We start from the raw sequence: 20067 nt of genomic DNA, 5'->3' as shown, positions 1-20067 counted from the left end.
TGGTGTGGTCCCAAAGAGCCTTCAAGGCCCTGCATCCGATCTCTTTGCCATAGCCTGCGGTGCACCGGCCAAATAGTCCTTACTGTTTCCTCCTAGATTACAATGCACTTTCCAGTTATGCCTTTGTGCCCATGTCCTCACTCGGCCTTGCTCAAAACAGGTTTTAAACGACAAACTTACTCTACACTGTCGTAAAAGTAACATTCGCTGCCTCCTCAGTGCACGTTTAACAAGACGACTTAATCTGACAATTTTCACTATTACAAGAGTAATCGAAGCTACGTGGTCACACAGTTCATGCTATCCTTACCACAATCTAGCCATGGACCCCTCCCAACCCCCCCCCCTCCCCACCCTTCTATCGCTTTTCCGCAGGAAACATATCTTTCCCAGTGATGGGTGAGTTTACAGGTGAGAGCGTGCGTGTGTGTTTTAATGGTTTTGTGTGCATCTGTGCGTGCATGCTGAGGACTAGGAGATGGGCCAAGTTTCAATGGTGCAGGTCCATTCATTTGTGGAGAGGAAAAAATATTTTCACTAAGCCTCAAAGATAGAAATAAATAAATACATACACAGATAGATCGATGCATGGATAATAAAAAAAACATGTTCGTAGTTAGTCGACAGAGGTGGAGACGCAAATGCATGCACTTACACAATGTGCAGGTGGATGATCGCTCCGCATCAACACAAGCTTTTAGGCACATTGTGCCATCGCTCCCAATTATAAGGCTAGTGAACAGCAGAAGGGATTTGGCTTCAATAATCCTTTAAGTATGTATTCAATGATCAATAAATAATAACTTTGCACACTGTCCAGAGAAGCATATTTAGTGAATCTTGGCACCAATTATATGAATCTAGCTTGGAGCCATTGATAAACTTGGCTGATATTATTTTTATGCCCCAGCATGAACACAATTTAACGAATGACCAAATTTTAATTTTTTAAAGAGAAAAGTGCACGATCAAAATTAACGATTTAATGTTACAAATAATTTTGAACAGGCAGTTCGAGTAAAGCAAGTCGAAGGCACTGCTCCCACAAGAAGGCACTTTAATTCACATTACGCTCCCTACGATCGCAATTCCATTCGAGGAAACGTAATTCCATCTCAATCGCTGCAAACAAGTTATAACTGTGGTGATAAAGTTGTTGACACAAGGAAAAAGTGGACAAAACCATTTTGCTGAGAGTCAGCACGAATTTAAAAATATGCCATCTTATCAAAATGTGTGCCCACCCTGAACCACCTTTAGAGGCCAATTTTCCCCGCAGAGGAGGGTTTGGCCTTTTTCGGGCACCGTGGTTCCCTTTTTGAAGCGATGTTTTATGGCCGGATGCCCTTCCTGCCGCCAACCCTGTTAGTCACCTCTTGCGACACACAGAGAATTACCAATGAACTGGTACTCAATTTGCCAACGTCGGAAGGATGACAGGCTGAGTCAACCCCCCTGGTGTTAATTCAGCGATCGACCGGGATTCGAACCCAGGATCCTAGGATCCCAAGCCGGCACCCTAACCGCTAAGCCAACACCAGGCTTTTGTGTACCCACTCTGACAATTAAAAAAAAGTCTCCAATTAATTCTCATTACGAGCCACATAATTCAGATGAGAAATATATTATTGAAAGAGGAATCCAAAGTTTTAAACTTGCTCACAAGTTGTTCTCCGTAACATGCTCGGCAAACAAAAGTTGGGAGTTTCCTAAAGCCAAAATTGACTGAAGATGTCACATAACTTAAAAAAAGAAGTGAATATATAACTGTGAGATAACATTGTTACAACTTAATGATTTTCACCTCCAATTCGAACGTGCGCCAATTTAGGGTTTGGGTTAGCACACATGCCCTTTTGCGCATGCTGCACGTGTGTGACGTGTGTGTGCATGCAGTGATGCAGCACACATGTGAGCACATGTCCATGTGCAGGACACACCCACACTCGTTTTAACCTCGTGTCGACTTTTTTTCCCCTTTGCACTAGTCTCTCCAAACCACAACAACATCACCTTGGAGAAGCTTCGAACCGCTGTGTGGAGCTCTTGTGCAGACAGACGGCCTACAAATGCGACATATGGTGGCAGCCTCTGAGCCACAAGCCTTTACCTTGGAGATTAATTAGGTGGAGAGCTCTGTCAGCTACCTACGAGGTGGCCTCAAGGGACGAGATCGCTTATCGACAGACTGACAGACTCAAGGTCGTGCAGCCAGGACGGGTGCTTCGACGGTGTCCAGATAAACTGAGAGCTTAATGAGCGGTCTGCCCGATCTCATTCAAGGACAGCAATATTCGAACGGTGCGAGCACGGTAAAGTAATTAGCTATCCGAAAGCTATTACCATGGCCAGCTTGATTACTGCGAGCAAAAAAAAAGCAGCTTCATAACAAACTCCTTAATCACGTACAGACACGCTGGTCGTTCCATCTCTGTCAAATCACAATTTACCAGTTTACACATGGCCACTCATGCACATTCCATCAGGTATCGTCCTTTGGCCACGCTTCGACTGAGGCAATTGGTTGCTCAAGGAAGATGCCATCTTGGTTAAAGGCTGTTTAAGTCTGTGCCTAATTCCAAATCCCCACCGTCGCCGTGCAATTGCAAAAATCACAATGGAAGTCGTGTTCTGCTTGTTGTCAAAGTCAAATGATTTTCATAATATCCTCGCAAAATCAGAATCGAAAAATGCATCAGTGATTGGTATCCAAAGCTAGTGGCGACATTGCACCGGTGAACTTACTGCTGCAGGCGCCCATCGGGCAAGGAAAGAAGGTCCTCCAACGTAAGACCTTGAAGGTCAGGTCGCGACTCCTGTAGCCTCTTGAAGCGTGCAAATGCCTTGTTTTTCTTCGTTTGCACCTGATAACACCAAGCAAGTTTCAGTTATAAACACAACAACTTCTAGCTACAGTCTGCATGAACAAAAATATCTCAAAATATGAGTTTCCAACCTCCAATACTAATACTACTACTGCTACTCCTACAGCGTCTTTCCAACTTCCAAAGGAATTATATAAAAATTGTATCGGTGAAGTAAGTGTTTGACATAAGGAAGAAAGAAAGTGTTCTCAGCTTTTGCTAATTCTAGTGAGGAAATAAAGCAATGAGTGGCACCATTCACTGCATTTCCCCAGCGGATTAAATGGATTTCTCCTGTAGAATAAAAATGGTGGTAGCGTCGAGCTCTCTCAGAGGAAGGTACTCAAGATCCCGAACGCTGCAGTAGCAGCACAAGCATACATGAGCTGATAGTCTGGCCATTTTACTGCACACAGTTCTGGTAAGAAGTCATTGTGTGCGACAACATTACGCCGATCGTCAATGGCCGTGCGATTCTTGCAAAAGAAAACAAACTTTGGTGAAACGACGAGAGTTATTAGTTAAACATTTTCTGCACTTCGAGTCCAGAAACGCACTGACCCCATGAGGACGTGGAAAAAGAGAAGGATTATTCATTCCATTGGACTAACTAACCAGCTGTTGTGAGTATAAAAACATGGCAGGAAAATTTGGGCAAAGCAAAACTTTTTGTACGTCACTCTACGTAAGCAAAACTGTATGCAGAGCTTTGCAAGAAAAGATCCTGAAGATGTGCATTTGCCTTCAACACATGTTTTTCTCTGTGTCACTTACTGCTCTCCCAACTCTACAAACTTCACAGCTTTCTTTGACTATCTTAATTCCTGCCATGAGACCATGACATCCGAACACCCTCAAGCAGAATTCCTCTATTTAGGAGACTTCAATGTACACCACAGGGAGTGGTTGAAATCATCCCACACGGATGTTGGGGGAGTTGAAGCTCTTACATTTTCCATTCTCAATGATTTGGAACAAATTATCACCCACCCTACCCATATTCCAGATCATCGTGACCACTCGTCCAATACTTTGGATTTGTTCTTTACCTCTAATCCGTTGCGTTACAACTACACAATGTCACCTCCAATTGGTTCTTCTTACCACAATCGTGTAAACATCACTTTACTTACCACCACTCCTTCGGCGACTGCTCTGACTAAACGCCAGTATTGGCATTTCAATAGCGCTGACAGGACTGGTTTACAAAACTTCTTTTCTGACTTTTCCTGGAAAGACTACTGCCTCTCCTCGGCCGATGCCTCTATCTCTGCTGAACATATAGCTGGCTGAGGTTATTGTTGCAGGAATGGAGGCTTATATCCCCTACTCTTTCAAGTTTACCTCTCCTACCAACTCTTGGTTCAATAATTCCTGCTCTGCAGCCATTCGAGCACGACATGCGGCATATCGGAAATGGAAAAACTCTTCTTCCTCCGACTCACATTCAGCCTCATATCTACTAGAAATCATTGCAAACATGTTATTCGTAGGAAGAAGCATTCCTTTATCCAAAAGAAATGTGACAACCTCTCATCTTCTTCCAAAATAGATCTTTCTGGTCATTAGCCAAAAGTATCTCCAACAACTTCTGTTGCTCTACCTTTCCTTCGCTGTTCCGTTCTGATAGTACTACAGCTGTTTCTCCGACTGACAAAGCAACTCTTTTTGGTTCTCTTTTCTCCTCTAATTCCACTCTGGATGACTCCAACATTCCTTCTCCCTCTGATTCACCACTTACCAATCCTATGCCCCTCCCTATAATCTCTTTCCATGCAGTCAAAAAAGTACTCCTCTCTCTGGACACAAGCAAGGCATACGGACAAGATGGCATTCCTCCTTGTGTCTTGAAGGAGTGTGCTTCTGAACTTGCACCCGTGCTTGCTCGTTAGTTTCGTTTTTGTTAAAAAACCCAAACCTTTCCTCTTTCCTGGAAACATGCCTTAGTGCAGCCTATTTTAAAGAAGGGTGATCGTTCAAACCCTTCCAACTACCGTCCTATTGCTCTGACTTCTACTATTTCCAAAGTCTTTGAATGCCTTCTCAATAACCATTCCCTCAAGCATCTTGAATCCCACAGTCTTCTATCTGACCATCAATATGGCTTTCGCAAGGCAAGATCTACCTGTGATATCCTTTCTTACATTACGAATGTCTGGGCCTCTTCTCTGAGAGATTTTGGAGAATCCTTTGTTGTTGGCCTTGATATCTCAAAAGCCTTTGACAGTCTGATATCCAAGCTTCCCTCTTTTGGCTTTCCTCCTTCACTCTGCTCTCTCATATCGAGCTTTCTCTCTGACCGCTCTATCTCTGTAATTGTCCATGGCTCAACATCTCCCTCCTTCCCTATCAACAGCGGTGTTCCTCAGGGTTCTGTTCTGTCTCCAACACTCTTCCTTATTTTTATCAATGACATTCTTTCTTCTACAAATAACCAAATGCACTCATATGCTGATGACTCAACGTTGCATTCCTCCATGTTTTTCCCATCTGCCCCATCTTCCATCAATCGATCTGCATCTCGTTTTATTACAACCACCTCTTTAAATTAGGAATCGGACAAGATTTCCCAGTGGGGCAAATGTAACCAGGTTAAGTTTAACGCTTCTAAAACTCAATTTCTTCCCATATCTCTCTCCAAAACTCCTCTCATCTCTCCAATCTCCTTTGAAAGTTCCACAATTACACCATGTGATACAATAAACCTACTAGGTATTACCCTAACTTCAAATCTATCCTGGAATCCACACATTACACAAATAGCTAAATCTGCCTCGAGGAAACTGAGAGTCCTGTTCAGATGTCGAAGATTCTTCTCCTCTCAACAGTTGCTTCAACTACTGTATATAAAGGATTGATTCGTCCTTGTATAGAGTACTACTCTCACATCTGGGGAGGTTCTAGTTCCACATACTTACTGGACAGAATTGAATTAAAAGTCATTCGACTTATCAACTCTCCCAATCTGACCTCAAAACTTGACCCGCTCAAATTACGGCGCAAAGTTGGCTCTCTTTATCTTTTCTACAGATATTACTTCGGTTTCTGCTCCCAATAACTTGCTGCTTGTATACCTCCGCCATTAGCGAGACCACGGATTACTTGACAAGCCACTACATCTCATGATTATTGTGTGGCCATTGGCAACTCAAGGGTGGGCCGTTATGATGTTTGTTTCTTCCCCTCCACTGCCAAACTCTGGAACTCTTTACCTTCACATGTCTTTCCAAACACTTATGACCTTCCCCTTTTCAAAAAGCAGATTCTCTGCTTTCTCAAAAACTCTTAGACTATTCTCTCCTTCTTTACTTTTCTATCAATGCAGCACTTTTATTTGGCCTGGCATCGATGAGGATGACATAGTCTGTGCCTGGAGCCTTCTACATAATTTTTTTTTTTAAATATTTAAAAATGTGCATCCCCTCTCCAAATCCCCTTTTCCCCTTTCCTCTCCCTAATCATACTAAAATACACAATTTGGTGTCTGTCTGATGATTTTTAACCGTGATACACTCCGTCGTTACTTATCTAATCTCAACCAAACTTGGCAGGAGGACTAAGGGTCACACAATGAAAGTTGTAGTGAATTAATTCCTCTCCCCTTCCCAACCTCCCCCCACTTTGCAAGGTGGTTTTCTCCGCCAAGGGGGTTGTGTGTTGAGGTGTATATCCGTGTTAAGATAGCTTGATCGTGGCGTTTATCCAAGGATGCTTCTAATGAAAAAACGAATGATAATAGCATAATATTAATGTTATTACAAAACAATATTAATATTACTAATATACCACCTCCCCAAGGGATGTTTCTTCCTTGGTCAAATGCTGTGTTAACGTGTATAAATAGCTTATCATGCCGTTTCCGTGGGAGCAATGACCCCTACCAGAAGTAAAAATATTATAAATCACACACAGATATGATTACCTTTTAAACAGTTGTTAATGCAGTTTAACACTAAACTGAAATACATTTTAAGGAATCCGGACAACAGTCTATGCTTATTACGTCCACGAACGCACCTGATCGAAGATCTACTGTAGTCTATATACCTCACAAGGGTTTATACCTCACAAGGGTTAATAATACGACCCTTCAGGTACTAACGTGGAGTTCTTCCAAGGCATTTTTCCAAATCCGCTTCTCATTACAAAAGTAACAAGAAAGAGCAATCAGATATTGCAGACCCTCACCAGCATGTGTTTTCAAGGCTTTTTTGTTAAAACCAAATATGGCGGCCTTACCACGTGACCGATGACGTCATCATTTTTTTTTTCTCCACCAATTTATCCCTACATGACGCTCAAGAAATGTCATCTTGATCGGATAAAGTTTTGTACTTGTCGAATTATGACATCATAATGGAGGCACCTATGACATAATCATTAACATATTTCATTCCCCATGGAGAGTTCTTTACAATGAGCCATGTCTCAATTTTTCTACGCAGCACTTTCAGAGATATAGAGGTGCAAAGCTTTTCGGTTTTTTCCAAGGATGGCGCCCATACCACATGACCTATGATGTCATAATTATCATTAAAAATTATACAGGTGGAGTTGCACCTATGGTGGAAATGTCCTGTCAATCGGACCAACGGTTGCCGAGAAAATCGTATTTATTAGGTGTGGACAAACAGACAGACAGACAAACGGACCCAAATGGAATACCCTCTCCTCTTGCGAGGATAATAATAACACTTATGAATGAATGAATGAATGAATGATATTACGAAACAATATCCACACTCCCCAAGGGGTTTTGTGACTTGCAATATTGCCCCCCATCCCTCTTCCCACCCCGACACCCTTACAGAAGTAAGTTTTAATATTGGATAGAATGGTGAGGCATGGTCTGATCTTTTCAATGACCTGATCTAACATAAGTTATATTAATAATAATAATTGGTAATAATAATAATAAGGATAATAGCATGACCCCCTGCCGCTCCCAGAGTGAGCGGATACACTAGTCCATAAAATTGACAATAAGGACAAGCAAGCAATTGTACATATTCAACGTGCAGAAAAATCGAAACACCTATTTTATGCCAGCACTTTGCAAAGCACAATTTTTGAAGCAATTCTATTGTTTTTTGCTGAGCCCAAACTTTCCTCAAAATCTCTGTACTCACAACAGCTGGCTAGTTAGTACAATGGGATGGCTAATCATTCTCTAGTTTAACTGCTCTCATGGAGACGCTTCGTTGATGGCGTAGAACAGATGAAAGATTAAATTGTACGACTTGTACGACTGCATATTTGTTTTGTTTTAGGAGAATTATACACTGATTGCTGATTGATAAAAAATACATTCGCTGCACAACGGAGTGCGGAAAAAACCCGACAGGTTAGCCGCTCGATCTGCTCGGTGCAACCGCTGCAGTATGCAAACACACGAATCGCTTTGTCTCCTTTCCTCCAGCTAATGCATGGGTTCACTGCCTTTTTGGGGAAATAATAAAGCAACACAAAAGACGGCATCTGCAGAAGGTGACATGAAGGCAAACTTTAAGTCATGAAGTCACTTTAAGTGACTTTACTGTCGTTATGAGACAAATAAAAGCACCTCTGATAGCGAGCTAAGAAAGTTCACATCTCAATACGAAATTCGTATTTTCAACCAGTTTTTAAGTGCTAACAAGGAGTTGATACTCGAGGTCCCCCACCTTTTGGGTGCAATGAGGAATACATCTGTGAAATATGAAGGCTAAATGTTGTACGGTTTTTCAAATATTGCGTACACAAGCCAAGTTACCGAGATGGTTGCCATGGCAACATAATTCAGCCAATCACAGGTTGAGATGATGTCATGAGGAATATGTATCTACAATATGAAAGCTATGTGTTCAACGGTTTTTGATATACAGCGTACACAAAATTACACGGACGGATGATCGGTTATGGACGGAAGATTGATCGGTCGGTCGGACGGAGCTCAATTTAATGTCGGCCATTTCCGACCTTGTCGGTGGGGCGGGGCACAATAATAATTGCACGTTTAATCTAAAACATGTGAAACAGAGGCTGGAAACACAACTATAAACATTTAAGTAGTGCTTTAAATCCATTAAGCAATTAAACTAAAAACCATTGTCTTATTGTCGATGCAACAAACCTTTCAAAATGTAATAGTGCCATGAACATTAGATTAGATATCTGAAACAGCATGCAAAGACTTCAAAAGTTTTTTGAAATCGAGACTTTAAGGGACATGAATGCATTATTAAAACACAGACACACAACAATTAGTGCTGTACACAAACTCAAACTCGGCTTGTTGCACTTCCGAGGTGAGTCCGGGACGAGGCGGATTTGGCTGTTAACTCGGAAAAACCACCGTTTAGAGGCCATTTTTCCCCGCAAAGCGGGGGTTGGCCTTTTCGGGGACCGTGGTAGTTGTTGTTTTTTGGTCCCCTTTTTGAAGCAATGTTTTACGGCCGGATGCCCTTCCTGACGCCAACCCTTGGTCACGCTCTTACGATGCGCAGGGATGCGGTGTACCTATTCTAAATCGGGGTACACACCGTGATCATTCATCCCAGCAAGCTGGTATTCAATTTGCCGACCTCGGAAGGATGACAGGCTGAGTCATCCCCCCTGGCGTTAATTCAGCGATCGACCGGGATTCGAACCCAGGATCCTCGGATCCCAAGCCGGCACCCTAACCGCTAAGCCAACACCAGGCTGCTACCTGGTTGCTAATTCTACCTGCCTTGGTAGAATAATAAATATTTCCCTGCATGAAGAAACCAACAGTGCTTCATCTTCTTCAAACTCGGAAAGAGACCTTTAAAACAGGCAAGTCCGCGATTAAATGAACAATTTTTTGTTCCAAGGAAATCGATTATTAGTTTTCAACCAAGTAAACAAGCCTGGTGTTGAGTTGAAGCCCCCATCATCATCCGTTGAATTAACACCAGGTGGGTTGACTCAGCCTCTTATCCTTCCGAGCTCAGCAAAATGAGTACCAGATCACTGGTAATAGAGAGACATTGCATCAGCGGCAGCTATGCCCCCAGAAAATGATGCAACCAGCAGCCACCACCAAGTAAATCGATTATTACTTTTCCAACAGTACCATTTTTATTATCACATGACAGCAGAAGCCTTTTTCGAATGTCGTGTGAGGGAGAAACTCAACTCCTTTTATATAGAGATTATAGGATGAAAGGAATGGAAATAAACGTCACACTTTCAAGTAAATAAATTAATCGCTATCATTTGCGACATAGGACGTTGTTGTATTGTAAAGCGAACAGTGCTGTGGACAGCTGTACCTGTCAACGCAGCTTGTATTGAAGCAGTGCGCCCCTCATGCAATTCATTTACATACGCTTGATGCAATGCCAACTTATCGGAATTCCGGGCTGACCCGGGACCCGGCAATTGCTGTAGAAACACTACACTTCACCAAGATTGTTGCGAGTACGATGTGCATTGCAGCTGGGCATGCACTCCTGCCTGACTGCTCCCTGAGAGTTAGCCAATGGTGGACATTCCTTTTCTGCAGTCATGTAGCACACATTGTGCTTTGGAGCTCGAATGCTGCAGAGTTGCAGAGGGATTCGGCCGCCCATGGTCTTTTCAGAGTATCCCCAATCCCAATCCCAATCCCAATCCGAGAGTAGCAGTTTGTGCTCGTATGGACTCTATACACAAACCACGAGAAGGAAAATCCAAAATCTTACTCCCTCCTTCACTCACAGCCAGAAGCACTTTGCAATGGTAGACATGTCATTCCATGATGATGTCACAAACTGAACGAACTTAAACTGGTACCCGATTAATGACACAAATTCATCATGGGGGTTGTAATTCCGCAATTTATTGGCCCATGGAGGGCCTATTTGCCACTCCTGTAAGGTGTGATGGACCAAGACACATGGCAAACCAGCTGCAAAGACTTCCTTGAGTGGTTGTATTTCCTGAATGGATAATCTACTGGTCCTTTGAATGGTTACAGTTTTTGCTGCAATCATATCAAATAAATTGGGGTTGAAGAGAATTCTGAGTTAGGCCCACAAATAGCATAACATCTGGAGTGGGGTGAGGGGGAAGGTGACTATATACTGCTAATGCATTGCCACCTGTTGGTAAGTGTTGCCAGGAATATTTAAATTGTTCAGGGTGTTGGCAATATCACCTACTCTTCACAAAGGACACCACGGGATCTTCAACATCCACCAGATAATTCATGTGAGCAGAAGGGCAACAGCTTAAACTTGTCCGAGGGACAATGCACTTGGTGATGCAACGCCCTGCTTGTGAAGACAGTTTATATCTGTGTCCAATCAAATCTAGACTAGACAGGGCAAAGATAAGTGTGCTACCTTTGCACCTTCCTGCAGGACCAAGCACAACACATTCACAAATAAAGGCACAACCCATGAAAGGGTGAGGTGTGAGGGGAGAAGAGGTTAAAATAAAAATGTAGAACCAACTTGAGCTCATTTATTACCTCAATCTGTGATGGACGGAGGTTATGTTTTTACCCCTGTCTGTTTATGTACAGGACATGTCAAAAAGTTGTGGACAGATTCGGATGAAATTTGGTGGGCAGAATGGGTGTGTGACAAGGATGAATTGTTTCAATTTTGGTGAAGATCCGAATCCAGATACGAGGATTTTTTTTAATTCTTAAAGCAATTCTTCAGCATTGAGAGATGGGGCCAAAAAAAGGACATCTATATAATAATAGCGTAAGGACTCGACTTTGTTATCCCTTTTACGCCGCACCCAGTGACCCGATGCCCACGGCACTAATGGATTTACGATCTGCAAACCTCGCTCTTTGTTTATCACGTACAGCCATACTCGAAAAATCGGAATTAGCCGACGTTGGGGCCCAAAAGCATCCGATTAACTGCCGATACGACGCCATCTTACGACGCCATCGTATTGGCGTCTGCTGGGCGAAGGCGAAGCAAGCCGTCCACTGGGTGGACAATCCAGAGCATGCATTTGTGCCGGTGTCGGCGATCGTTGTTCATATACGCACTCTTCATTCTCATCTTTCTTCCTAACTCTTACTCGGACAAGCAAATCCCCTATGCCATCCATAATGGTACACTCTATCCATACACCACATCCTCCCTTCCGTGGATGTTCCATGGGTTTCGGCTAGTATAGCATGATATCTGAAAATTTGTGGACGTATTCAGATGAAACTTGGTGGATGAGTTTGTTTGGTGACAAGAACAAGCCGATAAGATTTTGGTTCATGTCCGAATCCAGATCAGGCCCATCAGTGGGATATACAACGTAAACTAGTCAGCCTGGTGGAAGTATGCGTTCTACCGACTGCTGGTTCTAGTTGAAACTGTATTTGTTTTATTGCACCAAAACTAATGAAATACCTAATGATGCAAAACGCCTCTGAACATGAAGGAAGGAATACAGATTGTATTTTCTGTCTCACGGTTAGCAGAGAGTTCAAACAAGTGGAGGTTGAGAGTGAATAAAGAATGTGGACAAATCCCTTCAGAAATCAGCAGCTTTTCAACCCCAAGGCACAACATGCATGAACATATGACAGAAGAGGATCGTTCACCATGGGTAAAACAACCATTAGTTGTTGGTTTATGGCAAAAAGCCAGGGATTGGTGAACTGAAGATGGGCATGATGATAAGTGCACATGCTTGCGGTGCCCAAAACATCTCAACTATTATTTCTATTGCTATGACAGAGGGCTGGTGAGCAGCGGGCAATGCAAAAAGCACAAGTGCACGTCCAGCGTAAAAGCAAATCATAGACAGTGATGTTGACCCAACGGCACAGGCCCAGTCCAGGGCACGGCCCGAGAGAAGCTCACGGATCAGGCATTGCTTTACAGCAGCAATAGTTCCGCTCAAATTCTATGCTCACTATCCTGATGAGCACAACGTTACATCATATGTCCACCCACTCCAACCGATTTCCCCGGCATGCATCTATACCGGCCTTCATATACTTTCCCAACATCGTCAATTTCTTCCTGCCTGCACAGTTTGCACTCTTACCCCTTAGTGGTGGACCACAAGATGTGAGGATTACCCCTTCTATCACACACTTAAGCAACCCTAACGTGCCTATACAACCATTGACAGGAATAGTAGATGGGATATCTTTTGTCCCAGCCCTGCCCAGGCACCTGACAATTTGGATTTGAACAAATAAATCATCAGTCCTCGGAGGTTAGTTCACGCACATTACATTTATACGTTCAATGTTCATGGCACGATTTCACTTTTTTTCTTCTTTTTTTTTGTATACAAGATCGAGGCTCGCGAAAGAGCTAACATTAATCACACAAAAAGTCAAACCGACACATAAAACACAAAAAACAAGAGGAGCGGCAGACAAGATGGGGAGAGAGGGGGAAGGACACAAACACAACATTTGAGAACAGGGACCGAGAGACATGGAGACATCGAGAGATCTGTGGGAGGGAGAGGGCTTTGGGGGAAGGCATGGGAAGGGGGTATAAAACATATGAACACTGCAAGGACTCTGGGGTGAATTAGCGGGGGTTCAACCCTTTGAAGGGTTGAACAGAAACTAAGAAAAATACAGATAGAGACACTAGACTTTGACCTTTAGAACAGCACTGCAAAACTACTGCCGTGCAAATTAAACAATATAAAGTTAAAATTTGGGATACATAGTGCATACGACAACTTGCACCCCATTCCAGCTCCAAACATACTTCTCCCCATTAAAAATCATCGCACGACATAAAATTGCTTGAAAAGCAGCCACATCTGTTTACAATAAATGTAGTGTATAATTAACATCTCAAGAATAATTGCTAAAACACCAGCAAAAGGCCACAAAGTTGGTGTTTTTAAAGATGTTTAATTCATGACGTAGTCTTGGAAACTGATGGCAAACAATAACATGCAACTATGTAGAGTGTAATGAAGAGCATATTGTCAAAACAGAATGTAAAATTTGTATTCCAAACACTGGATTCATTTGTCTCGTGTGAAACAATTCCTCAGTTATTAATTAATATACCATACTTGAAGGCTATTACATCAGCATTTGTTACAATAAATTACTATAAGCAACAAAAACCAAGAGTGAACTGTAATGGAAGGAAGTAGTGTAGGGAGTTAAATTTGTTCCACTGAATGTGTAAATCCACGTTAACGTATAGGCCTGACCGGTTTGGTGTTCTCAATAGGATTCCTGTATCAAAGTTTTGAAATCCCATAGAGCATGTTGACTCGTCCATTCTCTAATGTCCTTGCAATTTCAAGGGAAAATACAATAATGTTTCCGAATGTCTTTCAACGACATGTGATGTAACGTACAAACTGCTCTATGTGCTTAAGATCACTTTAAAAAGGAAAGAACACAATGTAATAGCCCAGGTTGTTATGGTTGTATTTGCCAATCACTGCTTGATGCACAAGTTGTTTACAAAGCAAAAGCATGTTGTTCATGTCAACCTCTTTCATCTGAGGTTCTCTCCACCCCCTCACTCCCCAACCACATTCACAATGCAGTGGCACAAAAATGATGTCATTAAACAAGATGTGAGCTTAAAAGCTAAAACTATCCCTCCATAATGCTGGCAGGTTGGCTGAACATCTCTCACCTATTCACAGATAAACGAGGATCATCCAAGGTTGTCCTGATATTTGTTTAGTTGGAAAAATTAAATAAACCAAAAAGCTGTGAATGAAACCACATTTTTAGCTCACCTGGAACAAAGTTCAGGGGAGCTAAGGCGATGGCACGTTGTCCGTCCGTCCGTCCGTCCGTCCGTCCGTCCATAAACACTTAAAACTTCTTCTCCGAAACCGCTGAAGTGATGGCGACCAAATTTGGCACAAATGATATTTGTTGTGTTGTGACTAAAGTTTGCTCACGGCATTAAAAAAAATCAGGGTCTAAAGGGGTTAACGGGGTCAAAGTTGATCCAGGTTTGACCCCCCAAAATAGGAATTTGCTTTTTCCTCTGAAACTACACACACTATTTCGATGAAACTTGACCACAACCTTCATCACCCGCGATGTACCGATGTTTGTTCACGGCACTAAGAAAATCAAAGTCTGAGAGGGTGTACGGGGGGGGGGGGGGGGGGGGGGTAAAAGTGGATCCAGGTTTGACCCCCCAAAAGAGGTATTTGGTTTCTTTTCTGAAACCACACACACAATTTTGATGAAACTTGACCACAACCTTCACCACCCATGCTGTATTGCATTGCACTGGAATGGATAATAGAATAAAGAGAATATTGCACTGGCATGGATAAACAGTGCAATATTCTCCAACTGGTAAAGCAGTATGGCTATTGGCTATTCCTGAATGGAAGGAAAGTTGTGCAAAAGATAACTTGGATTTCAATAATTTATTTCTCATTGATAACACGCCCGGTCATCCATTCAATCTTGACGATCTCAGCAGTGACATCAGGATTGTCTTCTTACGGCCCAACACCACGGCACCGATTCAGCCAATGGATCAATGTGTTATCAAGACCTTCAAGGCATACTACACACACAGGATGCTTGACCAACTCGTCAAATTCACCAATGCAGAGGACCAGACGTCTGTAAGCGACATTTGGAGGAAACGCTTCAACATCATGAAGGCTACTGACATAATCGGCGAATCAAAGAAAGAGGTTATAGAGTCCTGCATGAATGGTGCTTAGAAGAAGATTTGGGCAAAAGTTAGGCATGACTTAAGGGGATTTCAAGATCTAGTCCTATCTACCAAGCAACAAATTGTCAAGTTGGCAAGGAAAGCTGGATTTGACGAGGTGTATGAAAGTGACATCACCGAGGTCGTCAAATCTCATGGAGAAGAATTGACAAATAAAGATCTGAAGGAACTTGAGGCTTTGGACGAATCTGAGAAAGAATAATATGGCGAAGAAGAACATTTGAATGGGTGGATTTTGCCTTGCAAATCTTCGGTGTGCACAATCCAAACAGAAAGCATAGTTCAGTGGTGTCCAGAACAGTTCTTGATGGCATAAGTTGTTACAAGGAAAGTTGTGCAGAAAATAAAAATAAAGCAAAACAATCCGCTCTTGATACATTTTTCGTGTTGGAATTCAGCAAGAGGAGTAAGGTGAGCAAGATAAGTAGAAGGAGCAAGAGGTGCAAGTGGAGGTGAACGATCCTCCCTCAGACTGCCTCACCCACACCAGTCTCTCACCCTCATCTAATCAGCTCAGCTTTTCCCTCATTGTTGGTGAGCACAATAACCAGCATTTTTTTTAGTATTAGTTAAAACATTAAATATTTGATAAATATATGTGATTTGCTTATAGGTTAAAGTTATAACTTCAAATATAAAATATCTTTTCCGTGTTTGTACAGATGTGTTTATATGTGCATGTGTATGCATATGTATGTATGTATGTGTTTATATTATATATATATAATATATCTATATAATTATAAAATTGAAATCTTGCGTGTTTGTGTGTAACATTCGATCGGTCCGGGGGCATGGCTTACCCCTTTGAGAGAGTAGTAATATCCACCATTTTATTAACTCGCATAGCTTTGAGGCCTGTTTTGTAGGCCTGTGGTGTCTTGCTCTCTCTCCCAGCTTTATTTCAAATCAAATTCGATATATCGTTTCATTTTTCACAGTCGCTAACATAGTTTTAGACTCGGTTGAAAAAAAACGGGAAGAAAATCGCGCCACGTTGATATACGAAAATACACCGCCTAAAATAACAGGCATACAGTATATATCTTCGTTATTTCATTCAACATTATTACCCGGAAGTAAAATATGTTTCAGGAAATTACCGAGAGATATTTCTTCGATTTTTTTTATTATTTATATGCGCATACACTTTAAATAGGTTTATTTGAAATCTTTAATTTTCACAATGTAATTTATTTGTCATTTGATGATCGGCAAAAATATGTTTCAGGAAATTACCGAGAGATATTTCTTCGATTTTTTTTATTATTACCGCTTCCATCTGATTTCATTTTTATCGATGGTTTTAGGCTCGGTAAAAGAAATAATTGAGAACATTCACGCACACACGGGAAATTGCAGAGATATATTTTAAAAATCGCGCCACGTTGATATACCAAAATACACCGCCTAAAATAACAGGCATACAGTATATATCTTCGTTATTTCATTCAACATTATTACCCGGAAGTAAAATGTTTCAGGAAATTACCGAGAGATATTTCTTCGATTTTTTTATTTATTTATATGCGCATACACTTTAAATAGGTTTATTTGAAATCTTTCATTGTCACAATGTAATTTATTTGTCATTTGATGATCGGCAAAACGATAGCACAAAAACAATACTATTTGCAGGAAGAATGTCGTATCAACCCTCCGACGGCGCTACGGACGCGGACAACGAATCACACCTCACGTCTATGGACGCGAATAGCAACATTCCTTCAAGTTCTCGTGCGGAAGCAGTATCTCCGAGGGGTGCTGAAACAGACGATGGGAGATCACGACGTCTTCAGCAGCAACGAGAAAGCCAAAGGAAGAGACGACATGCTGAAACGCCTGAGCAAAGGTCACAGCGCCTTCAGCTGCAAAGACAAAGGGCAAGGATGAGAAGGAGTGCTGAGACGGAGGAGGTGAGAGCACAGCGTCTTCAGGAGGAACGAGAGAGAGTCAGCTTGCGAAGGGATGCGGAATCTGCAGAGGAGACGTCACAGCGCCATCAAGAGCAGCAAGAAAGAGATCGTATGAGGAGAGATGCGGAATCTGCAGAGGAGACGGCACAGCGTCTTCAGGAGCAGCGAGAAAGAGATAGGATAAGGGAAGTTTTTGAGACAAGGCAGAGAAACGCGCAGAATGCAAGAAATTTCACTTCTGCTGACGTCGGTGCGATGGACAAGATTTGTCCACATTGTAGAGCGCTTCTTTTCCAAGGTGAAACAGCTCATTTTTGCTGCACGAATGGAAAGGTGTCCTTGGGAAATCTGGGACCTTTACTCCATCAATTACACAATCTGTTTGCCAGCGATGGACCCACAGCGAACGAATTCCGCAGGACCATCAGACAATACAACTGTCTATTTCAAATGACATCATTTGGAGGAAGCCAAGTTTCTCCTCGGCATGGTGCATGGAGCCCATCGGTCATAATTCAGGGTCAAATACATCATCGTATCGGTTCCTTCTTGCCAAATGCGGATGAACAACCGAAATTCCTCCAAATTTATTTCTTAGATCCACATGACAGCGTACAGTTGAGGATGCGGATACTCACCAATGCTGGTATTCACCGTGATGTAGTTGGAGCATTAGAGACCGTGCTGAGACAAGTGAATCCTTATGTTCACTCGTTCCGCATGGCACATGAGGAAATAGGCAATTTGCCAGAGGCGTTCGTTCTTATTGATCCCAACAGGAGACCAGCTGGTGAACATGAGAGGAGGTTCAATGGTCAAATCGCTGATGAAGTGGGTGTCGTTGTGAAGAATACTGTCGATCCTCAAGCTACAGCGCGTCACATTGTATTGAAAGCAAGTGGAGGAGTGCTGCAAAGTATTTCTGAGTTGCACCGTTCTTACGACGCACTCCAGTATGTTCTCTTCTTCCCATTCGGAGATGACGGATGGCAGCCCGAAATGAACATGACCAATGGCAGGAGATTGACTGCCATGAAATACTACTCCTACCGAATAATGAACCACGAGGATGAGTTCAACTACCTCCTCAGAGGGGGGCGTCTGTTCCAGCAGTATCTTGTTGATATGGCAGCCAAAATGGAAGGCACAAGATTGGCGTTTATAAGACTGAACCAGGCATCGCTGAGGTCTGCTACATACAGTGGCTTCACTGATGCTCTCAATGACAATGACGATTTGTCCAACATCGGACGCCGCGTACTACAGTCATCGACATTTGTAGGGGGGCCGAGGTATATGATGGAGCGATGTCAAGATGCCATGATGTACGTAAGAAAATATGGTAACGCGACCTACTTCATCACTATGACGTGTAATCCAAAGTGGCCTGAAATCTCCAATAACCTGTTTCCTCACCAAAGTGAGAACGACAGACCGGATCTCATTGCGAGAGTGTTCGAGTTGAAGAAAACGGTGTTCATTAAATACCTCACTGGATCAGAAGGCTTCTTCGGGAACTGTATCGCTCACGTTGTGTGTGTGGAGTACCAAAAGCGAGGTCTCCCTCACATACACTGTTTGCTGTGGCTCGATGAAGCTTCAAAGCCGAGACCACAAGACTATGATCGATTTGTACAAGCTGAAATACCAGATCCCGATGAAGATCCAGAGGGACACAGACTGGTGTTGAAGCACATGATCCATGGTCCATATTGTTCCACAGCAACTGGATGCTGGAAGAATGGAGCATGCAGACACAGATACCCGCAGTCATATGCTCCGTACACACGGTGCGGAGACTATTCGTACCCCATATATAGAAGAAGATCCCCAGAAATGGGAGGATTTGAAGGGCACCAAGAAGGGAGGCAACGACGACCTGTTACAAATCAGTGGGTTGTTCCCCATAATCTCTATCTCCTGAAAACGTTTGATTGCCACATCAACGTTGAAATATGCTGCTCTATAAAGTCGATCAAGTATGTTATTAAGTATGCCATGAAAGGTAGCGATCAAGCTACGTATGCACTGCGCACAAACGACGAGATAACGGAGTACTTGACGGGTAGATACATTGGACCTTCAGAGGCTGTTGCCTCCATTCTTGGATTCTCAGTCCATGACAGGAAGCCGGCCGTTATCCGTTTAGGAGTACATCTGCCAAATGAACAACAGGTATTTTTTGCTGGGAACGTTCGTGAACAAAGAAATAATCCCAATAACGCCAAAACCACGTTGACAGAGTTTATGGATCTTTGCAGACATGACCATTTCGCTAAGACACTGTTGTACGTGGATGTTCCGAGATTCTATACATGGACCAAGAAGAGATGGCAACGAAGAAAACAGGGCAGACCGGTGGAGGGCAACCCTGGAATGTTTGAGGATGACATATTGGGACGAGTTTACACTGTTTCGCCGCGTACTGGTGACCTGTACTATTTCCGACTACTCCTCCACCACGTGAGAGGGCCGACTTCGTTCGAAGTCCTGAGAACGTGTGATAATGTCATTCTACCCACATTCAAAGACGCTTGCAGATAAATGGGTTTGCTGCAAGGAGACGCTGTCTGGCGCGAGACTCTGGAGGATGCTGAGAGGACACGCCTTCCCAGACCCATGAGGGATTTGTTC

At 42.8% G+C, this 20067-nt stretch overlaps 1 protein-coding gene across 2 annotated transcripts in view; it reads right to left on the bottom strand.

The window, feature by feature from the left end:
* The window catches only part of ARHGEF39 (Rho guanine nucleotide exchange factor 39), a 363866-nt gene that overhangs the window by 175621 nt on the left and 168178 nt on the right, over nucleotides 1–20067 (bottom strand). For both annotated transcript variants that reach the window (XR_013621789.1, XM_078769812.1), the window contains exon 5: nucleotides 2746–2864. Coding sequence is in view for 1 of the 2 variants with exons in the window: in XM_078769812.1 (XP_078625938.1) it covers nucleotides 2746–2864 (119 nt within the window). In the remaining variant the exon portion in view is untranslated. The remainder of the gene's footprint in view (nucleotides 1–2745; nucleotides 2865–20067) is intronic.

Source organism: Myxine glutinosa, chromosome 1, assembly GCF_964187855.1.
Source record: "Myxine glutinosa chromosome 1, kmMyxGlut1.1, whole genome shotgun sequence".
NCBI lineage: Eukaryota > Metazoa > Chordata > Myxini > Myxiniformes > Myxinidae > Myxine > Myxine glutinosa.
Note: the sequence above shows the minus strand (reverse complement) of the source record. Positions and strands in the feature narration are given on the sequence as shown.